At 49.0% G+C, this 21924-nt stretch overlaps 1 protein-coding gene across 1 annotated transcript in view; it reads left to right on the top strand.

Annotated features, from left to right (window-relative positions):
* The window catches only part of GFOD1 (glucose-fructose oxidoreductase domain containing 1), a 105900-nt gene extending 86815 nt beyond the window's left edge, over window positions 1–19085 (top strand). The window contains exon 2 of the mRNA XM_032341132.1: window positions 12013–19085. Within this exon, the coding sequence (XP_032197023.1) occupies window positions 12013–12932 (920 nt within the window). The 3' untranslated portion in view covers window positions 12933–19085. The remainder of the gene's footprint in view (window positions 1–12012) is intronic.
* Window positions 19086–21924: the final 2839 nt, after the last annotated feature.

The raw sequence follows: 21924 nt of genomic DNA, 5'->3' as shown, positions 1-21924 counted from the left end.
CGAACCCCTGAGCAGAGACCCAGGGGAGCCCATCGGAATTCTGACCTAGGGCACTGAAGGACAGTGCATGGGTGTTGGGTTCGGCTGCTCTGTTCGTGGTAGTTTGTTAGAGCAGGAATAGAAAACGGACACAGCCATCACTGGGGACGGGCGGGGACTGTGGTCGACTGGAGATAGACGCACCATCCAACTTTGGAAGGCACTATTTCTCTCCAGCTGGCTGTTGTCATGCAGTAGGCTCTGGGGGAAAGAAACCCAATGTTTCTGGATCTTTCTATTGTTTAAGAGAGGCCAAAAACTTGGGCTGTGTGAAATATCCTAATTCAAAACACACACACACGTCACTGTCTGAGGGTCTCTGACTATGATCCCTTCACTGGAGATTTTGTCTTGAATGGAGAGTTTCCTCCTTTTTGGTTTGTTTGAGAAGTTGCCCTACAAGGTGTTTTTTGTTTTTTTTTTTTTTTTAAGATTGTATTTATTTGTCACACAGAAAGAGAGAGCATAAGCAAGGGGAGCTGTAGAGAGAGAGGAAAGGTCAGGCTCCCTCCCGACTAGGGAGCCAGACCATCATGGGGCTTGATCCCAGGACCCTGGGTTCGTGACCAGAGCTGAAGACAGACACTTAGCTGACTGAGCCACTCAGGTGCCCCTCGTCTCTTGTCTTGCATTCTGTATGCACAGTGAGGATAGTCTGTATGCACAGTGAGGATAGTCTATATTCCTCTGGAAAGCATTGACTCAGAAATCAATAATTTGGTACTGAGGTCTTGGAGAGGACTGTGGAGGGGCTTTGGGAGAGAAGGTGGGCCTTCCCCCTGCTTTGGGATATGTGATGAAAATTCACACTTACTTTGATATCCTTCTAGGCCCCCCACCATCCTGCTTGATGCGTGGGTAAGGAATGGAATTATAGTGCAATCCAGTCGACTCACCAAGCCCAGTCACTTAGAGTTTGAGTAGCTCAGTCTCTTCGTGATGACTCTGGTGACCCAGTTCAGCATTCTGCCCCATGTCCTCGTCCCCTGCAGGACGTGGCTGTGCCCCTGCATCAGGTGGTATCCTATGAATTCTGGCTTGTTCAGGTGTGGAAGAGTGGTGCAGGCTTCAGAGGGGCAGTTCCGGGCAGCTCCCCAGAACGATGCGCGCTGAGAAGTAATGGGTGTCCTTAGGCTTCTTGGGACCAGCACAGTAGGCCTCCACTGGTGACCCCACAGCCTGGCTGTTTTCCTCTGTCTTCAGGTCCCTGACCACTGCAGCCACTACCACAGCCCCAGGCCTCTGAACTCCCATGGGTGGGTCTGTGTGTGTCACCCACAGGCAGGTAAGGGCCACCTCAGGCCTACCTCCCAGGAGGCCTGCCACCAGCCTAGAGGGTGTCTGACATCTGCCCCGCTCCCTGCTGTCTCCTCTGGGTTAAGAATGGCAGCTTTTGTCTCGTGGGGAATGCCCGGGCTGGAAGGGGCTGGCGAGTGACTTCCCAACACCATGTTCCCCTCTCAACACATACAGGCTGAGAGGGACGCAGATGTGTAGGATTGACCAATAAATGAAACGTGTTTCGGGAGCACAGTCCCTGCTCTGGATGTCCCCGCTGTTACGGGCTCAGTGACTAGATGACGGAGTCCACATGGAACAGTCTGAGAGAATCCAACTCCTGGTCGAGATTTCATTGCAAAAGGAGGCTTTAGACAACAGTCCTGAGTGGCGGTGGTTGGGTGGGGGGGACCCGTAGAAAGCACTGGTATGATAGAAGCTGGCCTTTAGGGGCCAGTTGGATATAGAAAAGCACTTGGACAGTTAGATCTCAAGTCTCATCCGTATTAGCTGTGCTGATTTCCTTTCTCTGGTCCATTCATCTCTTTCAGAGCCCACCAGTGGTATTAGGGGCCTTGACAGCAGTGGAGGGGTGGGGATGGGAACCGGAGGAGAGTCTCCCTTGACGCATTTCCATGTCAGGTTTGGAATTAGAATGGAAACTTAATTGTGGTGCTCTGGGGCTTTTGGCTGTCATCCAGGAGGCCAGTGTGCACCCTCCCCCCAGCGCCCTGGTGTTTGCACAGTTCTCCCTGGAGCCCTCCTTCAGGTACTGTGTGTTACAGGCGCTGCACACGTGGGCATGGGCGCGTGTTGCCTGGCGGCATTGGGAGAACGCGTTGGGGAGGTGGATGTCACCTCTGGGTATGGTATACAGTTCAGAGAGGAGAACCACCGAGTCAGACTTAGGACAGGAGTGTTCAGAAGGCAGTAGGAGTGTAAAAGTAAAGGCCAGGTTTTCTCTGAGACCCAGCAATCGTGGTTCAAATCCCAGCTCTCCCGGTCACTGACTTGCAGAAATGTGGGCAAGTTGTTACCCCTCTTCGAGGCTCAGTTTCCACATCTGCAAGATGCGGACGATGTTAGTACCTGCCTCCTAAGGTTGGGTACCCTACAAAAATGGAAGGATATGGAAAATTCTTAGCCTCTTCTGACATAAGTACTCAGTAGCTGGTTGTCGTTACTATTTGAAAGTATGTCTTTGAGGCACCTGGTGGCTCAGTCACTTAAGCGACCCTTGGTTTCGGCTCAGGTCATGATCTCAGGGTTGTGAGATCAAGCCCTGGGTCCAGCTCTGCACTCAGTGGGGAGTCTGCTTGAGATTCTCTCCCTCAACCCCTCCCTCCACTCATGCTTTCTCTCTTTCTCTTTCTCTCTCTCAAACCAAAAAAAAAAGAGAGAGGGAGAGAGAGAGAGAGAGATTTAAAGTATGTCATTGTTACTATAAACAGATCAGATCAGAAGTTTGAGTTGGGAAGTTGCTTCCCAATCCTCATGAGGATTGACGATGAGAGGTTTCTCCAAAGGGGCTCTCCTCCCAATTTATATGGAAGAAGGGCCAGAGGGCACAGAGTGGGGTTTAGACAGGTCATCCCTGCTGGTGCTGAAAGAAACATTCTCAGCTTTAAAAAAGCACATGTGTATGGGGGATGGGCGGGAGGTTGGAGAGGGAGATCGTGCCAACCCGTAGGGAATAAAGGGAAGGATGAGCAGGAGCTGAGACAGGGCTGGACTAAAGGCAGGTTGCAGGGAGTGAGTGAAACCCACGGGAGAGGGGAAGGAATGGTTATGAGTGGCCCAGTGTGCTCAGGTACTTAGTTCCGCTAAAACCCGACATTTGTCTGTACTCTGCCTTCTTTTTTGCTTTCCCTCTGCTGCATTTCTGCTGGATCTCCCCTTGATCATAAAATCTTTTTTTTTTTAAGATTTTATTTATTTATTTTACAGACAGAGATCACAAGTAGGCAGAGAGGCAGGCAGAGAGAGAGGAAGGGAAGAAGGCTCCCTGCGGAGCAGAGAGCCCCATGCAGGGCTCGATCCCAGGACCCTGAGATCATGACCGAGCTAATGAATCTCTCAGAAAATTAAACATCAGGGTACATACACATGGTTTCTCAGATCCTAGGTTCAACACTCTTGTTTTCAACCACTTTTTAAATGGGACCTGAAGCTTCTGAATATTCATCCAGTAAACTCTTTTTTTAAAAGATTTATTTATTTGAGAGAGTGTGTGTGTGCAAGTTGGGGGAAGGGGGGGGGTCTGAAGGACAGAGAGAGAAGCAAATTCTGCCCTGAGCACGGAGCCTGACACGGGGCTTGATTTTACGACCCCAAGATCATGGCTTGAGCTGAAATCTAATGTCAGGGGCTTAACTGATCGAATCACCCAGGTGTCCCTCAGGTAAACTCTTACACATACCTCAGAACCTTGCTCAAATGTCACCTCTCCAGCAGTGCTTTCTACCACTCCCAGATCAGTCGGGCAGCCCTTCTTCCTGCTCTCACTGCTTATCCCTCTGTTAGATCCTGTAATCTATAGTATACTGTAATCCCTCATTTCTGGTTGGTCTTTTGTACTAGACTGAGAGCTCTATTGCTGTATCTTACTCATTTTTCAGTCCCAGTGCCTAGCACAGAAATGTTGACACAATGGAGTATATATGAAAATAATGAGTTCCCTGCCTGAATGGCAGAGAAATCTTCTCTACCTTCTGTGAATGACAGGAAAAACTAGGAAGCTATATCTGATGGGACTTCTTGTGGGAATTCTGCCAATCTGCCAGAACAGCTGGGAGCCCGCCTGTAGGACCAGCAGCCATGTGGGCTTTCAGAAGATAAGGAGCTGTCAACACAAGTGGAATAATTGGGAGGAACTGATGGGAAAGTAACATTGGCCTCATAGATTTCCACCATCGATTAGATAAAGGAGTGTGTAATTGGCAATGTGCTGGCAGGGAGGCGGGCTTTGAAGTTTCAGCTGATTATGCTGGGGGATGGCTCTGGTCTCTGGGTGGCCAGGTGGCAGCTGTACCCCAGGTGTCCAGGGGATAACCTACTTGATCAAGGGCAGGAAAGGGCAGCTGTTCTTTGGGATAGCAGACAGCACAGCTCTTTCCCTCAAGGTGTCAGCGGGAAGTCCTTTGTCCCTGTTCCTTCGGGGATCATCTGGAGGGAGTATCAGCCCCTTGCAAAAGCTCTGGTCTCTGGAAAGAGATTCGGGTGCGTACCCAGCCCTAGCTAGGAGACCTTGAGCTTAGGGGATGGGAGGCGCAGGGACCTGAAGGTGATTTAGGGTCTGCCAGTGGGAAACTATGGGCAGCACTGACCCCTCATTACAGAGAACAGAGTCTGTAGGCTGTGGAGGGAGCCAATTTCCCATTTCCCCATGAGAGCTCTTGGGAGGGCAGTAAAGCTCCTTCTGGAATTATTTCATTTTAAAAGCTTCTGACAAAGAGCAGCCTTGCACGGGGCGCTTTCACCCTCCAGAATTTTCCCATTGATCTCATTTTCTCCCCTGATAGGAGTGAGAAGGTCTTAGTCCCACCATTTTAGAGACAAGGCAGCTCTCACTTGATTTGCTGACAAGGGGTTCTCACTTGAAAAATGAAGTTTGTTCCAGCCCAAAGGTGCTGTAAGGGGCGGGCAACATTCTCCCCTCTTCCCTTCTAAGTTTCTTGGTTGGCTAAAAATTAAATGGACGTAAGACAGAGTAACGGGAGAAAAGCAGATTTCTTGCATACGGGAGCCCCTATAGAAACATGAGACCCCCTGGCACACAGGTCGTTGAGGGTTATAGATCATAACCGAGCTAAGGAGAGGGCACAGGGTCTGGGGCTTCAAGGGGGAGGACAAAGCTATTTCACGGGAAGATAAAAGAGGACAAATGTTTGATAAAGCAGTGTTTGCCAGGGCCACGCAGATAAGTCTTTCTGCTATAAAAAGTTATCTCTGGTAATAGCTCTCTCTTCCTGGTACAGCCCCTCTAGCTAAATTCTTTCAGGCAGTTAAGGGGGAGGTAAAATCTCTTCTTGAGTCTGATTGTCTTCAGTCTTGAAATAATCCACATGCCAAAGTGGTACATTCTGGGGGGGGGGGGGCACGTATTGGGCTCCTCTCAATCCCCAAAGGACCAGCTTCGACCTTTTGTCTTCAAGCAGAAAGAGAGGTGGTCTGTCGTGGAGGTGGGCTGTGAAGACTTTCTCACATGCCAGGCCAGCCCCGATGTGTTCTCTGCCACCCACCCAGAGTCACAGTGCTCTCTGCCTTGACGGATGTGGCAGGATTCCAAGGCATCCATTTCTGGGTGCAGGGGCAGATCCCTCGGGGGAGAGAGCTAAGCACGGGGTGATGCTGTAATGGCTCAGATCACTTCCCGGGGTGGGGGATGCAGCGGCAGGGTGACCGCTTCCACTGCAGCCCTAAATGCCCGGCAAGCTCCCGCTTTTCCCCTGCACCATCGTGAACACCGTTGGGTCGAACTGAAACCCTCTGGAGCTTGGGAAGCATTTTGGGGCTTGGCAAAACATACAACACTCTTTCTTCCCCAGCCACGTAGCATTCTTTTCTGCTTTTCATTCTCCACGGCCCGTGTATTACGAGTGAAATTGAAGCTGTCTGTTTCAAGTCCTCAATTATCTTGATCCCCCCATGGCAGGGTTTTCTTAAGAGGGTTGGGGGCGCCAGAGCTGTGGATCTTTTGCCTTAGAAGGAGGACACCACTGCTTGCCGCAAGAGAGTATCAACTCCTAAGGGAGCATGTTTGGTCTTTGGGTAAAGTCCTCCCAGGAGTGAGAACACACACTGTCTCTTCTCAGGGTCTGCAGAGCGGAGATCAGGGTCCTGCTTTCCCCTCGTGGTTTCCCATTAGCAATCAGTCATGGCTGTTTGGGGGCAGGCAGGGCTCTCCTAGGGTTCTCTCCCTGAGAAACAGAGGCTTTCAGCTCTTGTCGCCCCGAGGTATCTATTTACCTTCCGTAGGGGAGGAGTGCAGGATTTGGTCCCCACTTGTTAATTTCTTTTCAGCACAAGACAGAGAAAGGCTGTTCTCTAAAGAGCCTATTCTATCCCTTTCCCAGGGGTAGCAAGAAAAGCACTGTGCTAAGACACCTGAAAATCACAAAGCCACCGAAGAGCCTGGTATTTTCTGGACAGCCCGACCGAAGCCCAGGCTGGCAGAGGCAATTTGGAAAGCAGGTACTGAACTGCTTTCTTTGGAAGAAATCCCAGCCTATGTTCCGTGGCACCTAACGCACCCGGGATTGTTGGGTGTGTGAACCCTATACCCAGACGATCTAAGTTCCCTTTACACTGCTTGTGGTGTTAGGTGAGGGGATGCTCTGTGCCACACTCATGTACTTACACACACACACACACACACTCTCTTTCTCTCTCTCTCACACTGTGATGACTAGAAGTCTACGACCTGAACTGAATTCCTTTAAGCACAGACTTTCCGCTATAAAATGAATAAGGTCTGTGGATCGTATATAAACACGGTGTTTACAGCTGATAACATTGTACCATGTAATTGAAATCTGCTAAAAGGGTAGAACCTAAACATTCTCTGACACACAAAAAAAGATAAGCAAGAGAGGTTAATTAAACAGGGTGGAAATAACTTTACAATGCATAACTACATCAGATAGCCACAGTGTACACCTTAAGTATCTTTCAACTTCAGTGGTGCCTGCGTGGCTCAGTGGGTTAAGTGCCCAACTTTTGGTTTCAGCTCAGGTCATGATCTCAGGGTTGTGGGATCGAGCCCCAGGTCAGGCTCTGTGCTCAGTAGGGAGTCTGCTTGAGATTCTCTCTCTCCCTCGGCCCCTGCCTTCCTAAAATAAATAAGTAAGATCCTTTTTAAAAATAAAGATCTTACAATATGCCAATTATACCTCAGTAAAACTGTAATAAAACAGGGTACCTGGGTGGCTCAGTGGGTTAAGCCGCTGCCTTCGGCTCAGGTCATGATCTCAGGGTCCTGGGATCGAATCCCGCATCGGGCTCTCTGCTCAGCAGGGAGCCTGCTTCCTCCTCTCTCTCTCTCTCTCTGCCTGCCTCTCTGCCTACTTGTGATCTCTCTCTCTGTTAAATAAATAAATAAATAAATCTTTAAAAAAAAAAAACTGAAATAAAACAAAAATCAGAAAAACCAAATAAGCAAACAATTTAAAAAAAAAAAATTCTATTTCTTTAGCCTAAGCCCTTTGTTCTTGTTTTGTTAAGGACTTTGGAGCTTCAGGTTCTGGGCATTTTGGTGGGGAGAAGCTGAGAAAGAGGACCTGAGGATGTTGGGGAGCTCCAGAGGGTGCTTAGTAGAAGCCCCACCAAGGGGAAGGGTTAAGGTAAGAGTGTCCAGAACAGAGAGAAAAGGAATTTGCTCCACAAATCAGTGAAGGGTCTGTTAGCTCTGCATTTTGGGTTTCTTTTAAGACTGGAAGTGTTATCTCATTTTTAACAGTTTGTCATAAAGCCTTCAAGAAATTACTGCATGGGGCGCCTGACTCACTTGGTAGAGCATGGGACTCTTGATCTAGGGGTTGTGGGTTCGAGCCCCATGTTGGGCACAGAGCCTACTTAAAAAAATAAAAATACATACATACATACTTTAAAAAGAAGAAGTTACTGTACAGTTTATGATGGAGAGGCCTGCTCCTTGGAACCTGAGGGAACTGTACCCGGGCTTGGGGTATGGGTATAGTTTTGTGTGTATGTTTGAATTGCATCTTCTGAAGAGAGTCCATAGCTTTGAAGTCCTGAGGAACTGGAACCAGAAGACATAGCAATGTAGCCTGAGCCTCTGAAGCATTCACAACTGAGGGTCGGCGGAGCTCTCACCAGCCTACTGGGGCAGGGGGTGCTGGGACAGGTCCACTGGCTCTTGCACCTGCCTGCCACTCTAGACCTTGGAGGGCCCTCAGCCATCACGTCGGCACCACCCTTCAAAGGTCTTCATATCTCCTTCGGGTTTAAGACAGGAAAGCTACGGTGCACCTGGGGTGGCTCTGTCAGTTGAGCATCTGACTTCAACTGGAATCATGAACTTGGGGTCCTGGGATCGAGCCCCCCTTCAGGCTCCCCGCTTGGCGCAGTGTCTGCTTGTCCCTGGCCCCCCGCCCCTCCCTCCAGCTCATGCATGCTCTCTCTCCCTCTCGAATAAATAAATACAGTCTTTAAAAGAAAAAAGAAAAGCGAACATTTTTTCTGACCGTAAAAGGAGAAACTTAGAAAATACAGAAAAGCCTAGTGAAGAAAATACAAATCAGTCATAATCCTACGAATGAATTAACCATTGTAAACATTTTTGAGGTGTTCCCTTCCAGATTTTCTCTTCTTCTTTTGTATGTTTAAAGAGACAGTACAGATCATAGTATGTCTATGAATAGAGCCCCTTTTCACGGAACATGACATCATAATCCTCTCGCCTACCATCAGAAAGTCTCCATTAGCATCACGTTCAGCGGCTCCACAATTATCCCATTATGCGGCTTCCTTACCATTCTTCTGTCATTGGGCATTTGCATTGTTCCAAGCTTTTTGCTTTAATAAATAATTCAGTGAGAAGCCTCTTCGGGCAGCAAGCCGTGCTTACATTTTAGCTTCTTTCTTTCTGGTAGGTTCCTAGAGGTCTCTTTTGTGCTTTGTAGGTATGGCGAGTCGAGACGTTGCTGACACGCCTCTGGGAAGCGTGGCCACTGCTAAAGACTGTGGGCCGTGAGGTGGGGCAAGGCCACGACGTCCACTGGGTACCGTGGGCACAGCGGAGGCTTAAGAAATGAGAGCCAGGCTTTGTCTTTGAGAACTTCATCGTGTAGCGTGAAGCCACAACATATTTAAATAGCCTAACGGAAGATAGACTTTATCTCAGGACATCGGGGGAGCCATGCGTGAGTTTCAGAAGGGGAGAGGCATTTTTGTGTCTGTTCGTAGTGTATTTTCTGGAGAAGGAGTTTTCCACAGAATTGTTTCATCTATACTGCTGCAAGAAATTACCCATTTATGATGGCTTTGGGTGTGTGGATGGGAAGTCAATTAATTTCCCCTATTTTTTCTTTGGCTATTTTATGGTTTTTTTTTTAATGATAGAAAAAAGGCACGTGGGTGGCTCAGTCAGCTAAGTCTCAGACTTCAGGCTCAGGTCCTGATCTCAGGGTCCTGGGATCGAGCCCTGTGTCAGGCTCCCTGCTCAGCGGGGAATGTGCTTGTCCTTCCCCCGACCCCTGCCACCCATGCTTTTGCGCGCGCTCTCTCTCTCTCTCTCAAATAAAAAAATAAAATAAAAAATTGGGAGTATAATAGAAAAATAAGAAACTTTTACTCATGTGCCACTAAGATGACAGAGTGTACTAAGATGACAGGCAGGGTCCTGGTTTAGGGGTACCTTGAGGTAGGGTATAGGAGAGGCCACAGCCCATACCCAGCAGGTGCGAGGCATACTTTGGCAGCATTAGTCACCTGTCCCTGCAATGACCTACCAATCCGTTTACATGTAAATTTGCTCCTGCCAGCGTGAGCTGCTGTTACATGAGCCTAATACCTTCGGGATCGTGTTATCAGAACACTGTGTTTCGCAAGCTCGTGGCACATTTGGTAACATAAACCAAAGCTTCCTCGTCCCTCTCCCAGAGCCTTAGTCCTCAGCTGGTTGCTAAGAGTTAAAGGAGCTTCTTACTGATCGTTCATGGTCACCAGAAAAGCCAGCCAGCTCTGCCAACATGGAAAAAGCAAGGAGATGTGGTCATCGTGTGGCTTCCGGGCCATTCATTCAGGGCCAGAATTAAATGTGTGTGTGGAAATTGACAACCATCAATTGTATTTATTTTCTACAATCTGTTCTGGCCACGTCTATTGTTTGGCTAGTTCTTCCACCAGGAAAATGAGAGCCACGGGGCAGACCATGGTCTTGTCCAGGCACTTCCCCTGGACAGACACCCACAGTTGCAGGACCCCCACAGAACCTGATGTCAGCTTAGCTTGTTGTGAGATTTCCTGGGTTGCCTCAAGTTGAATGCCCACAGTCAGGACAACTTGGATAGGAGTGCGTGTCTCATTGCTCTATCTCCCTTGGGTATCTCCCCCATCAGTGGCCGGAGTGGACAGGTCCCCAGTAGAGGGTCCAAGTGCTAAACGTGACTTGACAAGAGAGACCAGCCATAGGCAGGGACACGTGGCCTGACTCAGAAGCTCTCCAAGTATTTTCACCTAGCAACCATTAATCTGACTTACTAACAAAATCTGTGTAATCTGACTTACTAACAAAGTCGGTGTAATTCTATTATTATTAATATTATCATTATTATTAAGTTCCACTTGGCTGTCTCTACAGGTTTGGCTGAGTTGTTTTTCTTCCCTCACTCTTGGCTTCTACAGAATAAATCCCTCTCTCATTGCCTGTCACTCTTCTTTCCTTTGATCCTTTTTTTTCTTCAGGCCCAGAATCACTCAGTCTCTCCAAGGGCTTGAATCTACCTGTAATTTATGCACCCAGTACAGTCATCACATAAGCCTAATTGTTATTTGGCTTCAGCTGCATTGGGCAAAAGCACCAAACCCCACCATGAGCCAGATGGAGGTCTGGGAGGAACCAGCCGCTGCCCACCCCTCAGAAACAGGGGATACCCACTCTTCCCCAAGAGTGCGAAAACAGTAAACGAAAGTATCTCCGACCACTGCCAGCCCTAATCCATAATGCAAAATAAACAAGCAGGATAATACTTAAAATATAATCCTTTGTTTGTGGTTGTAGGGGAGAGAGCTAAAAGCTTAGACCTCGGAGGATATCATTAAGAAATTCTTCCTCGTATTTAACCAGACTGGCCTTGGCTATGACTTACACTTGCCTATTCTGGTTCTATCCAGACAGAGACACTCTTCTCTTCCCTATATATGATATTTCTAATAGTACATTTTTAATACGTTATGTTTTACATATAAAATGAAGCTATAAAACATCTCATATGTAAGATAATTTTAACAAAACATTTTATATGTAAAAAGACGATTTGTGGGGGTGCCCGGGTGGCTCAGTGGGTTAAAGTCTCTGCCTTCAGCTCGGGTCATGGTCCCAGGGTCTTGGAATCCGGCCCCACATCGGGCTCTCTGCACAGCAGGGAGCCTGCTTCCTCCTCTGCCTGCCTCTCTGCATACTTGTGATCTCTGTCAAATAAATAAATAAAATCTTTTAAAAAAAAGATGATATTGTATACCTCAATAGAACTTATATTTTATATTTAAGTTTTAAATTATCAGTATTTTACAAGTAATATATACTCGTGTATGAAATGTTATAGACCTATAGACATGAAACATGAAACGAAGAGTTTTCTGTTATATACTGGCAAACATTTAAAAACCTCTCCAAAATACAGGCCCTTTAAATATATTACAGTGAGTCAGTATTTAGATCCGTGGTTTCATGCTAAAGTCATTCCACTGAAATATGAAGATAATTATGTATAGGCTGTATTATAAATGTAATATAGATGGTGTAACTTTTGCCTAAGTAACTGGTGCCACAAAATAGTCTGGGTCGTTAGGGGGGCCCTCGCATTGGGCCTGGTCTGCCCGGAGGATTAGCGCCTGTGAGCCGCCGCGCCCCCTCCCGCTGCGCATGCTACGCCCCATCCTGCTGCGCACCCCGCGCCCCCTCCCGCTGCGCACCCCGCGCGCTCACGGCCTGTCTTCTCCCCCCGCCCGCAGGCATCGGCAAGAACGTCATCTGTGACCGCACGGCCACGCCGCTGGACGCCTTCCGCATGATGTCGGCCGCTCACTACTACCCCAAGCTCATGAGCATCATGGGCAACGTGCTGCGCTTCCTGCCGGCCTTCGTGCGCATGAAGCAGCTCATCGAGGAGGGCTACGTGGGCGAGCTGCTGGTGTGCGAGGTGCAGGTGCACAGCGGCAGCCTGCTGGGCAAGAAGTACAACTGGAGCTGCGACGACCTGATGGGCGGCGGCGGCCTGCACTCGGTGGGCACCTACATCATCGACCTGCTCACCTTCCTCACCGGCCAGAAGGCCGTCAAGGTCCACGGGCTGCTCAAGACCTTCGTGAAGCAGACCGACCACATCAAGGGCATCCGCCAGATCACCAGCGACGACTTCTGCACCTTCCAGATGGTGCTGGAGGGTGGCGTGTGCTGCACCGTCACTCTCAACTTCAACGTGCCCGGCGAGTTCAAGCAGGACGTGACCGTGGTGGGCTCAGCCGGGCGCCTGCTGGCGGCGGGCACGGACCTGTACGGGCAGCGCAACAGCGCGGCGGAGCAGGAGCTGCTGCTGCAGGACGCCACGCCCGTCAGCAACTCCCTGCTGCCCGAGAAGGCCTTCAGCGACATCCCGGCGCCCTACCTGCGCGGCACCATCAAGATGATGCAGGCCGTGCGCCAGGCCTTCCAGGACCAGGACGACCGGCGCACGTGGGACGGGCGGCCGCTCACCATGGCTGCCACCTTCGATGACTGCCTGTACGCCCTGTGCGTGGTGGACACCATCAAGCGGTCCAGCCAGACGGGCGAGTGGCAGAACATTGCCATCATGACCGAGGAGCCCGAGCTGAGTCCCGCCTACCTGATCAGCGAGGCCATGCGCCGCAGCCGGATGTCCCTGTACTGTTAGCCCAGGACTGGGGACGTAGGCGGACGCAGGTCTTGGGCGTGGAGCCCGGAGTGGGGGAAGGCAGGCGAGGGGCGCGGGCAGAGGTGGCCTCGAGGAGTGCAGGGCGGGAAGGTGGCGGGGGTCAGTGTGAGTAAGTGGCATTGAGGGGGGTGAGCCCCCAGCCCGGGTGACGGGTACCGAAGAAGACTGCTGGCGGGCTGAGCCAATAGTGGCCAGGAATATTCGGGGCGTGGGGTGTGGGGGCTGCTATTCCTGACATCATACCTGCCGGGCCTTTCATAAAGGGGGAGGAGCCTTAGCAACTTCTGTTGCCCTTGACCATGAGAAGCAGAGAGGGGGTGCTTTCCTCCTCAGCTCATCCTCCCCTTCACCTTGGCCTCCTTGGCGAGCCACATGCTCCTGCCATCCAGTGGCAAGGTCAGCCCCAGCGGGCTTCCAACCCCAACTCCCCGCCCCCCCAAGTTCCCATCTGTCTGCAGAAGCCTGTTAGTCTGGGGAGAAGTAGGGGTGCAGCGGGCTAATGAGAACCTTCAAATTCCAGGAAGCCACTTAAAATGTCTGGAGGAAGGAGCACTTGGTAGCAAAGCCAACAGCGATCTTGATTGATTGGTGTTGCTCATAGGAAGCAGAAGGGAGTGTCTTCCTCATTGGTTCATTGCCCTTGGCCTGGCCTGAGATGGGGTAAGGGAGGGCCAGGAACAGCAAGTGAGCCAGAAGGAGAGCACCAGAGCACACAGGGCCTGGAGACAGAGGAGGCAGAGAATACAATAGCTCTGTGGGTTTGTCAACAATTAGAAAATGGCAAGGAGCCACCTTATACGGCCACTTTGGCTGTGGTGGAACTGAGTGTAGGGGGATATGCTACTGAAATGTCCTTCTACCGGGCTCTCTGGCAGGGTCAAAGGCACGGCAGGAGTGGGTTTGACCACAGATTCCCATCCTGGGGCCTCCGGGGTTGCAGTGGGTTCACCCAGCTTTGTGGATTCAAAAGGGAAGACTTCAGTTCCATGCAGATAATAATCTTCTTCCCTGGGTTGGGGGAGGGGGGAAAGTCAAGGTGATTTTCCTTAGCTTTGACCTTTGCTTTCAAGATGCTGACACATGCAAGTTTTTGAATCGGTATTAAAAAAAGACCAACCAGGCACATAATGCTCAGTGTTTCTAAAACGGGGTTTTAGAGCCCTCAGGGGTGTATCTTCAGGTAGGACTGTGAAGGTTCATGTTGGAAAAAAAATGTATTCTTCCTTTCCTTGGTCTCTGTTTCTCTCTCGTCTTGTTACTCTCTGCTTCCAGAGCTTTTACTGGAAATGGTAGATGGCTTGGAGTGGGTAGTTTCAAAGGGAACAACTGAAGTTAGACGGACACGTACACGCACACACACACGTGCACACACGCACCACCACCACCACATGTCCCTGAAACCGTGCTTAAAAATTCAGACCTTTCTCGAAAGAAACACCCCATTTGGAAATGGGGGATTCATCTTATCTTAATTTTTCATCCCCTGTTGGACACTTGTCAGGCTTGGATGCCAAGACCATTACTTGCAAATCTACGTGGCTTTTGTTTGCAGGTCACAGAAATCCAACAGTTGTCTCTGGCACAGAGCTGAGGTGTAGACATCTCTTCAGCGGGCTGGTGGTAGAACTGGAAAGGAATTTAAGGGGCCGTGAGGGCCCTCCACTCCCACCCCAGGCTCCAAGGAGGCAGAATCTGAAAATGAACAGAGTAGTCCTTTGCCCTCCTCCCAGGGTCTATACACTGTATCACCCAGCTACCCCTGAGTGCAGGGTGGGCGTGTCCAAATGTGTTGGTCATTTTCCAGCAGGAGGAGGAAGGCTTGCCTTCCTGGAAAGAGTCACCCTGCTTCCGGGCCGACTGCAATCTGGCTAGGTTAGTCAGCTGACACTGTCTGGGGTACATGGCGGTCCCTGACATCACGACTTTGTAGCTTTTGCAGCTGTCAGTTCAAAGCAAGAGATTTAGGAGGACAGACGAGTCCCAGTCAGAGTTTGAGCAGAGGGCCATGTGGTGGACTGTTGGAGTTCAAGTTCTCCTAAATCGCCCTCTGGATAAATTACTTTTGTAGACACTGAGTGGAAAGGATTTTTTTTTTTTTTTCTATCTGGCCGGAAAGGCTGTGATTAAGGACGAAGGGAGAAGAAACTAGACGACTCTGTGGGTCTCATTTTCCTAAGTCATTTCTCATGTAAGTAGAGCTATTCCAAGGGTTTTCATTTCATGTTTCTGTACTTAACCAAAAGACTCGGGAAGTTTTTTTTGTGTGTTTTGTTTTATTTTCCCAAAGGCTTCTGAGTTCTGTGATAAATATTCAGTGTCTAAAACAAAAAATTCTCATTTGGGGCCAGGGTATATAGAAAGAAAATAATATATTCTTTAAAAGAAGCATGAAAAATATTTTAGTAAGTACTCACATTTTATCTACTGAAATGCATGTCGTAGGTAGATGAAGGAAAGAGAGGAAGAAAAGACCGAAGTAGTTCATTTTCAAATAAGAAAATTCTCAGAAATGAATTTATGATCCTTCTTTCGTGCTCCTTTTCGCCCCTGTATTACCACTTGCAAAAGCCTTGATTAGGAGCCACAATGGGAAGCTGAGAAGTCAGGCATTCGCCTAAGCCTCCCTCCTAGCACACTCGGGACTGGGTACCATCAGGCGGCTGTGACGCAACATGGGGCCCCAGCAGCAATCCAGCCCCTTTCTGCTCTGATGATGGTGTTTCAAAGATCCCTTGTAAGGCAGGCACCATTTTAGGGTCTTCACGTTTAGTCCCTGTTGCTTGATTTATTCCCTTCATCCCACCAGAGATGCCTCTGGTCTTGGAAATATGGGCTGACTCCACTGGCTGCCTGTGCTACTGGTTGAGAGAGGATGGGGGTCAGTGGTCCTTACCTGGTATTCACAAGTGTTTCGAATGCTCTGGGCTTACTTGGAAAATTTGGATTCTCTTGAGTGTCCTTGAGTCCATGAACACTGTCTGCTTTTGTGTGACTTCTTCTCTCAATGGAAGGGACAGTGCCAGGTGCCACCTATGCTCCCTCCCTGCCTGGCAGCAAACACCTGTGTGTCTGCTGTATCTGAACTCTAGGGACAGTCTTGGCTGACTCTGCTCCAAGACAAGCTTCTCCCAGACTCCTCCTGCATCAGCAGAGAGCCATCCCAAGCTCGTTCTGTGCACCGTTTCTCCATCATCCCCTGTGTGCAGGGTATTTTAGGTAAATCATCTCATTGAATCCCCCCCCAGGCCCCTTGTGGTATTGGGTGTTCTCCCCACGATATGCATGAGAAAATCGAGGCTTTTATGGGAAGGGTAGCTTGCCCACAATCACACAAGTATTAAGCAAAAGTGGAGTCCCCTGGATCCAAAACTTTTCTTCTCCAAACCATGCTGCCTCCCGAGAAGAAAGGTTGGTACTTCTCCTGTTCTTGCCAGGCAGCGGGCGCTCCTCGTTGAACAGGAGGAGGGGCTCCTCCCACGTCCTGCGGAGACTTCCGTGACTCAGGCTGAAGGTGACCTGCACGGGGCTCCCCCCACACCGATGGTGGTCCACACCCGTCCTGGGGAGCAGGATGCCACCTTTGACATTGTGCCAGGAGGTTCCTTACAGAGCTGCAAATAGAAGCAGTCGATTTTCCTTCCCCTTCCAAAATGGAACTGGCACTTTGCTCCTTTTAAAATCGACTTCCTAAGTTGATTCTGATTGGAGGTGATGTGGCAAACCGCAGAGTTGGGACCTTTCAGGACGTCATTGGCCCGCTATTATAGGTGGCCTTGGATTTTGCTCTGGGTGGTCTAATAATAGGAAAATGTCTTCTCAGGGAGTGGGGCTTCTAGAGTTCGTTTGTGACTCTGATTTATCTGGCCATTATATTCATACCTCTACACTCTCCACTCTCTTCCTCTTGTCTCCTAGCCCAGTGTGGAGTTTGAGCTGGGGCATAGAGTTGGTCTCCGATGGCATTGCTTTTCTTCCAGTGGGAGTGGGGGGAAGATTTAAGCATGCTGGGCAGGGAGGGGACATCCTGGGAAGGAAGCAGGCCTGGTGACATCCAAAGGGACCGCAGAGCCCCGGGTCTTCACATCCTTTATTTTATTAGAGGTTAAGTGATGGCAGAGGTCACACTGCTTCCTAGAGGTAGAACCAGGACTCGAAGCCCCACTTGCAAGTCCCACCCCACCACACACGGCACCCTCAGAGCTCTCCGATGGGGACAGGGAGGCGGAGAGGTACAGGAACCCGTCTGAGGTCCTGTGAGTCGAGATTAGGACTCAGACCTGCAAATAACCATATTCCCTGAGCTACTGTGGCTGAATCTTTTTTTTTTTTTTTTTTTTTTTAAGCAACTCAGTTATGTCTTGAATATACTCAGAAACTAGCTGTTTTAAATTCCCCATTGTGACTGTCACGTGAACAGTTATCTGTAGTTTGTATTCTATTTGGCAAGGAGGGGGGACACACGTCTTGATGTCCCCTCTTCGGGATTTCCTGAGGCCAGCATTGCTAAGGTAGCCCCCCTGCCCTGCCCACTCCTCTCCGAGATACAGATCCAGCCCTTGATGGCCGAGGACACGTGCTTCACCTGCTGCCTCCTTCCTTTGGCCACCAAAGCCCCGAAGTTTCCAGAGCATGACAGTGAGGAACTCATTAAAAAGAATCTATCAGAGCCCCACATTTCAGGTTTCTTTTGGGGACAGGGAGGAGGGCAATGACAGGACAGCTGTGTGTGTGTCTGCAGTGTGGCATCTGTCCTGACCAGTAGATGGCACACCCACCGGGCCTACCCCAACCTAGGCAGAGAAGCGGGCCAACAGCAGTCCTCTGAGTCTCAGGGAACATCCCTGACCGAGTCAGCCTCCCAGAACCTCCCACAAGAGGAGCGAAGGCCTCCTGTGCTGCTGTTTCACTGTCGTATCTGAGTGACCATATCCATTAGCTGTGGAAGGCGGTGGCCGACTGGCCTTTCTCTTCCCCGTGTCCCAGTCCCTATCTGCTGGAGCCCTTGAGAGGGCCACCGAAGTGACTAGCTCTGTTGCACCACTGAAGGGTTGCATTACTGAATAGTCTCAAATCTGTTGTATTCTTTTTTCTTTTGTTTAAACCAGCAGTGAGTAATGACAAGATCGCATCCTTTGCAACAGCTCTACGCAAAGTGCAGCATCCAAAGCTCACCTGGGCTGGTGGGGGCCGGGCCTGCAGAGTTACCCTGGCGTCCGGCTGTCTCTCTCATCCTCTGTCCCCATCTCTGCCATCCGCTGCAGCTGCCACAAGGGCTAAGTGGTTGAATGAGCCCCATGACTTCTCCTTACAAGCGTCATGACTTACTTGTGATTCTAGTCTAATCCCAGGTTAAGCAACAAAACAAAAGCCAGTGACCTGACCAGCTCCTTTGCTCCCCCGCTCCTTCAGGCATCCAAACATATCTATACATAGGTAGTATTGTGCCCTGTGCCTTGCCCAGGGGAGGGAGAAGTTTCTAGCGATTATGGCTTTCCGTTGGCTGCCTGGTGCTTTTACAGTACTTCTACTTCTTTTTTTCTTCTTCTTTTTTTTTTTAACCAAAATTACATTTGTTTGGTTGTCATTGTTGAGTATGTATTTATTGTGTTTTACAAACATGAGTATATATATGTATGTATATGTATAAAACCAAACTTATATATAAAAAGTCAAGGCATGTATACTAGATATTTTAAAGAGTTATTTATCAAAGGAAAAAGATGTGTGTTATAAAGTAAAGAGTCTATATTTTATATATAATGTAGATAGCAAAAAATAGCTTATAAATTATAGAAGGTTTTGGTTTTCTTTTTTTATTATTATTCAAGCAAAAAAAAAAAAAAAAAGAAAAAAAAGGACAATGAATGCAACTGTTTTTAGTGTTTCTAAGGCCAAACCTACTGTGGGACATGACCTTCCCTACTGGGCCCTTGGGCCACACAGTCTGAGCTCCAGACCCAGGAGCAGATGCCTGCTGTTACCTCTGCGGTGCTCAGGGGACTGTGCTTAGTTGGCTTCATTCAGCCGGCTGACCCGTGCCACCTTGCACGTGGCCTTTTGCTGCCCTCTCCAATTTGTCTTGGTGGGATAAAGATGTGAAAGTAGCAAATAAAGATGGACGAGAAGAGACAATTCCAGCTGTTCTCCTGTTTCTTAAACCCAGGGGCTGTAGCTCGTGGGTTCGGTACCTGGCTAATCTGTGGGATCCGAAGCAAGAATGTGTCTGGGAATGATGAGACATCTGGTGTGTGTGTGTGTATGTGTGTGTGTGGGGGGGGGGAGGCATTTCACGTGTCAGCATCCACGAAGCTGAACAGTGGGAATCCACAGTCCTGCAGCTTCACCGAACTTTAGAAGAACCGGAGTTCTTTAGAACAATCTGGTTCAAAACCTCACTTTGGAAAAGTGGAAAGGAGGGGAGAGGCCAGCAGACGGGGAGGGGCTGTGTGTGTTCATGTGTATGTGAAATGTTCGTCCAGACAAGATGACAGTACAAACTTCAGAATGGGGGAGCAAATCTTAGAATGCTTTGCTATTTTTATACCTTAACCTAATACCTCCCACCAAGCTCTGAAAGACACTCTAACAAGCTCATCTCATTGTTGACAAGTGCATCTTTGCTAACTTCCTTGTCAGCAGCCTTAAAGGGCCATTGTCTTGGACCGAGCTCAGCCTGATTTCAAATTTGCATGAAGTGAGATTCCTCATGGATGAGCTGGTATTTCCATCCTCTGCTGTCTTTCCATCTCTCTCCACATAGGTAGTTCTTCTGGTCCATGCTTTCCCATCACTTAGAAACGGTTAAGAATTAGACATTATGGCACAAAGCTACACCCTCGTTATTCACTCCTTCATGAGCAGGTCCTGACATTAGTGACTTCAGAATGCAGTCTGTCTATTCAGATGATAAAACAAAGCCCTGAATCTACATGAATTATTACAGCACACATGCAACACTCACATTTTATGACACTCTAGTTCAGCTAGGAGCTGTTCCAAAGAAGGCAGTAAGGGTGAGTGCTTTGTCAAAGCTACAAGTGCCATCTGCCCAGATAGAAGGGATCCATGGTTACCATGGGATCTGGTCCTCTAAGCGCCGGAGTGCTCTGACAATCGACCCTGATGGGAGACTGCACTTGGCTTAGCACTTGTGTACGTTTGCAACTCAGGAGCCATTTGTGCCTTCCCAGATTTGAAATGTCGTGGTTTTGTTTCTTTCCATTCAAGCCCATTTCTTTTTTCTTTTTTTTTTTTTTTTAAGATTTTATTTATTTATTTGACAGAGAAATCACAAGTAGGCAGAGAGGCAGGCAGAGAGAGAGGTGGAAGCAGGCTCCCTGCTGAGCAGAGAGCCCGATGCGGGACTCGATCCCATGACCCTGGGATCATGACCTGAGCCAAAGGCAGCGGCCCAAACCACTGAGCCACCCAGGCGCCCCTCAAACCCATTTCTTGTTTTGTAAACCAGGGATAACACTACCTCTTAGGAAATCACAGGATGTGATTAGCCCGGCTTTCAGCATCTCTCCATTGTGGTTTAAAAGAACAGATGCAGTCATAATGCAAATCCTTCTGATTGGTCGCTGGTCAGAGGAAGAGAAACCTGTGTGTCCACCTGTGCCCACCCACCTCTACCCGCACCTGCCACCGCCACCGCACCGCACATAGATGCATACAACCATCTTCCTGTTTCTCTTCTCTCCTGCTGCTTTTATCTTGTGCATTTTTAGCACACATTGTGACAAGTCTGGGTGGTTCAGTCTGAAAAAATAAAATGATTGCAACAACTGTTACGACAATGAATAACACCTATAGCCAAAGGATGCAGAATTCTGTATTGAAATTGGGAAAAAAATCATTTTGCCTCACTTGCACATAGTAAGCTCCTGCTTTATTAACCCACACCTACCTTAATCTTGCCTAAGCAGAAAAGATCCCTTTGGGGCGCCTGGGTGGCTCAGTGGGTTAAGCCTCTGCCTTCAGCTCAGGTCATGATCCCGGGGTCCTGGGCTCGAGCCCCACTTCGGGCTCTCTGTTTGGTGGGGAGCCTGCTTCCCCCTTTTTCTCTGCCAAATAAATAAATAAAATCTTAAAAAAAAAAAAAAAAAGAAAAAAAGAAAGAAAAGATTCCTTTGCTTGGATATTCCTAGGCAGTAGGCAGGTGCACTTGGCAGCAGTACCTCTACCCCCACCCGGCACTAGAAGGCTGCCTAAGACAACGATGAAAAAGATTCCACTTCAGAGAGTTTGGGCCAAGTCACAGATAGACAGCGTTACAGCCGCCTTAGGCCAAAAACTCTACAAAAAAGCTGATACACAATATTCAAAATCCTTTGCCTTGCTCATTCAAGTCCAAGTCCAGGCTTCCTCCGATTCCAATTTTAGCATCTCCCTCTGCTGGCTATATTTCTGAGCGAGTACTTGAACTCTGACAACTTTGTGGCATAGCTTAAGGGGGCCAACCACAGGTCTACAAGAGGGACTCCCCCCATCCAAGTTGGTTGTTGGGTCTCCTCTAAAACATCATTCAAATTATGGGAACAGCTTCCTCTCCTGCTCGTACACAGGCTCTGATCACCTTGTATCAAGACAAACCCTCTCTCTTTAGCCACACGTAAAAATGAAAGCCTAAATAATTCTTAGGACCCCTTCCTGGGCTGCTCTAGATTGATTCCTTTCTTGGTCAATGGTTAGTACACTGATGGGGCTCGATCCCAGAATTGCAATCTGGTCATAGATGTAGGCATGTCCCCCACATTGGTCTTTGACCCTTTCATCCTGGCCATCAGGAGGGAGGAACCCTAAAAGGGCCTTGTGTGGCTGATGCAGAAACCATGTCCACAGCCCACAAGGCACTAGGCAGTCCTCAGTCTTGAACTCCAAGTCGCCAACGCCCTTCTAGAGAGCATGAAGTGGTCTACATTGGAAGCCAGACCAGGGCTGTTGGAGGCTGCCTTCAGGATGAGCTGGG

The sequence above is a fragment of the Mustela erminea genome, chromosome 4, assembly GCF_009829155.1.
Source record: "Mustela erminea isolate mMusErm1 chromosome 4, mMusErm1.Pri, whole genome shotgun sequence".
Classification (NCBI taxonomy): Eukaryota; Metazoa; Chordata; class Mammalia; order Carnivora; family Mustelidae; genus Mustela; species Mustela erminea.
Note: the sequence above shows the minus strand (reverse complement) of the source record. Positions and strands in the feature narration are given on the sequence as shown.